This window comes from Calidris pugnax, unplaced genomic scaffold (genome assembly GCF_001431845.1).
Source record: "Calidris pugnax isolate Ruff unplaced genomic scaffold, ASM143184v1 scaffold512, whole genome shotgun sequence".
NCBI classification, from domain to species: Eukaryota; Metazoa; Chordata; class Aves; order Charadriiformes; family Scolopacidae; genus Calidris; species Calidris pugnax.
In genome coordinates this window covers 19,769-22,811 of record NW_015091251.1, presented here as the reverse complement: position 1 = coordinate 22,811, position 3,043 = coordinate 19,769, and the positions used below count along the sequence as shown (strand labels likewise).

Sequence of the window (3,043 nt, the reverse complement as noted above, 5' to 3'; positions counted from 1 at the left end):
CCCCCCGCCCTTCTCTCTCCTTCCCCCGGGGCAGGACGGGGCTTTTCACCCCCGATTTGGCTTTTGAAGCCATCGTGAAAAAACAGATTGTAAAGCTCAAAGAGCCCAGTTTGAAATGTGTCGACCTGGTGGTCTCCGAACTGGCCACCGTCATTAAAAAATGTGCCGAGAAGGTAACGAAGGCTCTTAATTAATTAATTTCATCCCTCTTGGTTTATTCTTCTTTTTTTTTTTTAATCCAATCCGAACACCTTGGGAATATTTTCTCTCCCTGGACCCTCGACCAAAACCACCCTGAGGTCGTTGGGACCCACCCTCCCGGTGGGTTTAACTCATTGCTAATTAATTAATTAATTAAGGTGGTTTTATGGAGTAAAACCCACCGGGAGGACGGTGGGGTTAATGGTGAGTTTAACTCATTGTTAATTAATTAAGGTGGTGTCATGGAGTTAAACCCACCGTTAAACCCTCAACCAAACCCACCCTGAGGTTAATTAATTAATTAACAATGAGTTAAACCCACCGTTAAACCCTCGACCAAAACCACCCTGAGGTCGTTGGGACCCACCCTCCCGGTGGGTTTAACTCATTGCTAATTAATTAATTAATTAAGGTGGTGTCATGGAGTTAAACCCACCGTTAAACCCTCAACCAAAACCACCCTGAGGTCCATGACACCACCTTAATTAATTAATTAACAATGAGTTAAACCCACCGGGAGGATGGTGGGGTTAACGGTGGGTTTAACTCTATAATAGCTCCTAAATTAATTAATTAACAATGAGTTAAACCCACTGAGAGGACGGGTGGGTTTAACTCATTGTTAATTAACCCACTGTTAACCCACCGTCCTCTCGGTGGGTTTAACTCCATAACACCGCCTTAATTAATTAATTAACAATGGGTTAAACCCACCGGGAGGACGGTGTGTTTAACAGTGGGTTTAATGGTGAGTTTAACTCATTGTTGATTAATTAATTAAGGTGGTGTTACGGAGTTAACCCCACCGTTAAACCTGTGCTGTGAAGCTGAGAGGGTGGGTTTAACTCAATGTTAATTAATTAATTAATTAAGGTGGTGTTATGGAGTTAAACCCACCGGGAGGACGGTGGGGTTAACGGTGGGTCCTCCTGGTGGGTTTATCTCATTGTTAATTAATTAATTAAGATGGTGTTACGGAGTTAAACCCACCGTTAAACCCACTGTTAAACTCACCATTAAACCCACCGTCCTCCCGGTGGGTTTAACTCCGTAACACCACCTTAATTAATTAATTAACAACGAGTTAAACTCACCGTTAAACCCACCGTCCTCCCGGTGGGTTTAACTCCGTAACACCGCCTTAATTAATTAATTAACAATGAGTTAAACCCACCGTTAAACCCTCAACCAAAACCACCCTGAGGTTAATTAATTAATTAACAATGAGTTAAACCCACCGTTAAACCCTCAACCAAAACCACCCTGAGGTTAATTAATTAATTAACAATGAGTTAAACCCACCGTTAAACCCTCGACCAAAACCACCCTGAGGTTGTTGGGAATATTTTTTTGGGGGGGGGGGGATGACACAATGGAGTTAAACCCACCATTAAACCCATTGTTAATTAATTAATTAAGGTCCTCCCGGTGGGTTTAACTCTATAACGGTGGGTTTAAAGGTGGGTTTAACTCCATAACACCACCTTAATTAATTAATTAATTAATTAACGCCAAGTTAAACCCACCAGGAGGATGGTGGGGTTAACGGTGGGGTTAATGGTGGGGTTAACTCATTGTTAATTAATTAATTAAGGTGGTGTTATGGAGTTAACCCCACCATTAAACCCATGCCGTGAAGCTGAGAGGGTGGGTTTAACTCATTGTTAATTAATTAATTAAGGTGGTGTTACGGAGTTAAACCCACCGTTAAACCCACTGTTAAACTCACCATTAAACCCACCGTCCTCCCGGTGGGTTTAACTCCGTAACACCACCTTAATTAATTAATTAACAATGAGTTAAACAATGAGTTAAACCCACCGTTAAACCCACCGTCCTCCCGGTGGGTTTAACTCTATAACGCCCCCTTAATTAATTAATTAATTAAGGTGGTGTTACGGAGTTAAACCCACCGTTAAACCCACCGTCCTCCCGGTGGGTTTAACTCTATAACGCCCCCTTAATTAATTAATTAATTAAGGTGGTGTTACGGAGTAAAACCCACCTGGAGGACGGTGGGTTTAACTCCATAACATGACCTTAATTAATTAATTAATGCCGAGTTAATTATGTGTTATGGAGTTAAACCCACTGTCCTCCAGGTGGGTTTAACTCATTGTTAATTAATTAATTAATTAACACCGAGTTAAACCCACCGGGAGGACCTTAATTAATTAATTAACGCTGAGTTAACCCCACCTGGAGGACGGTGGGTTTAACAGTGGGTTTAATGGTGGGGTTAACTCATTGATAATTAATTAATTAATTAAGGTGGTGTTATGGAGTTAAACCCACCGTCCTCCAGGTGGGTTTTACTCCGTAACACCACCTTAATTAATTAATTAACGCTGAGTTAACCCCACCTGGAGGACGGTGGGTTTAACAGTGGGTTTAATGGTGGGTTTAACTCATTGATAATTAATTAATTAATTAATTAAAGTGGTGTTATGGAGTTTTAAACCCACCGTTAACCCCACCGTCCTCCTGGTGGGTTTAACTCATTGTTAATTAATTAATTAAGGTGGTGCTATGGAGTTAAACCCACTATTAAACCCACCATTAAACCTCACCGTCCTCCTGGTGGGTTTAACTTGGCGTTAATTAATTAATTAAGGTGGTGTTATGGAGTTAAACCCACCGTTAACCCCACCATTAAACCCCACCGTCCTCCCGGTGGGTTTAACCCATTGTTAATTAATTAATTAAGGCAGTGTTATGGAGTTAAACCCACCATTAACCCCACCGTTCTCCGGGTGGGTTTAACTTACTGTTAATTAATTAATTAAGGTGGTGTTATCTCAGGCACGGGTCCTGCCCAGACGTACCCCCCAAGGTGTTCTCT

The 3,043-nt window shown here is 41.7% G+C and overlaps 1 protein-coding gene across 1 annotated transcript in view; it reads left to right on the top strand.

Moving 5' to 3' along the window:
• LOC106898701 (dynamin-2) overlaps nucleotides 1–3,043 on the top strand; it is a 41,208-nt gene that overhangs the window by 28,791 nt on the left and 9,374 nt on the right. The window contains exon 10 of the mRNA XM_014960111.1: nucleotides 35–173. Coding sequence (XP_014815597.1) covers nucleotides 35–173 — 139 coding nt within the window. The remainder of the gene's footprint in view (nucleotides 1–34; nucleotides 174–3,043) is intronic.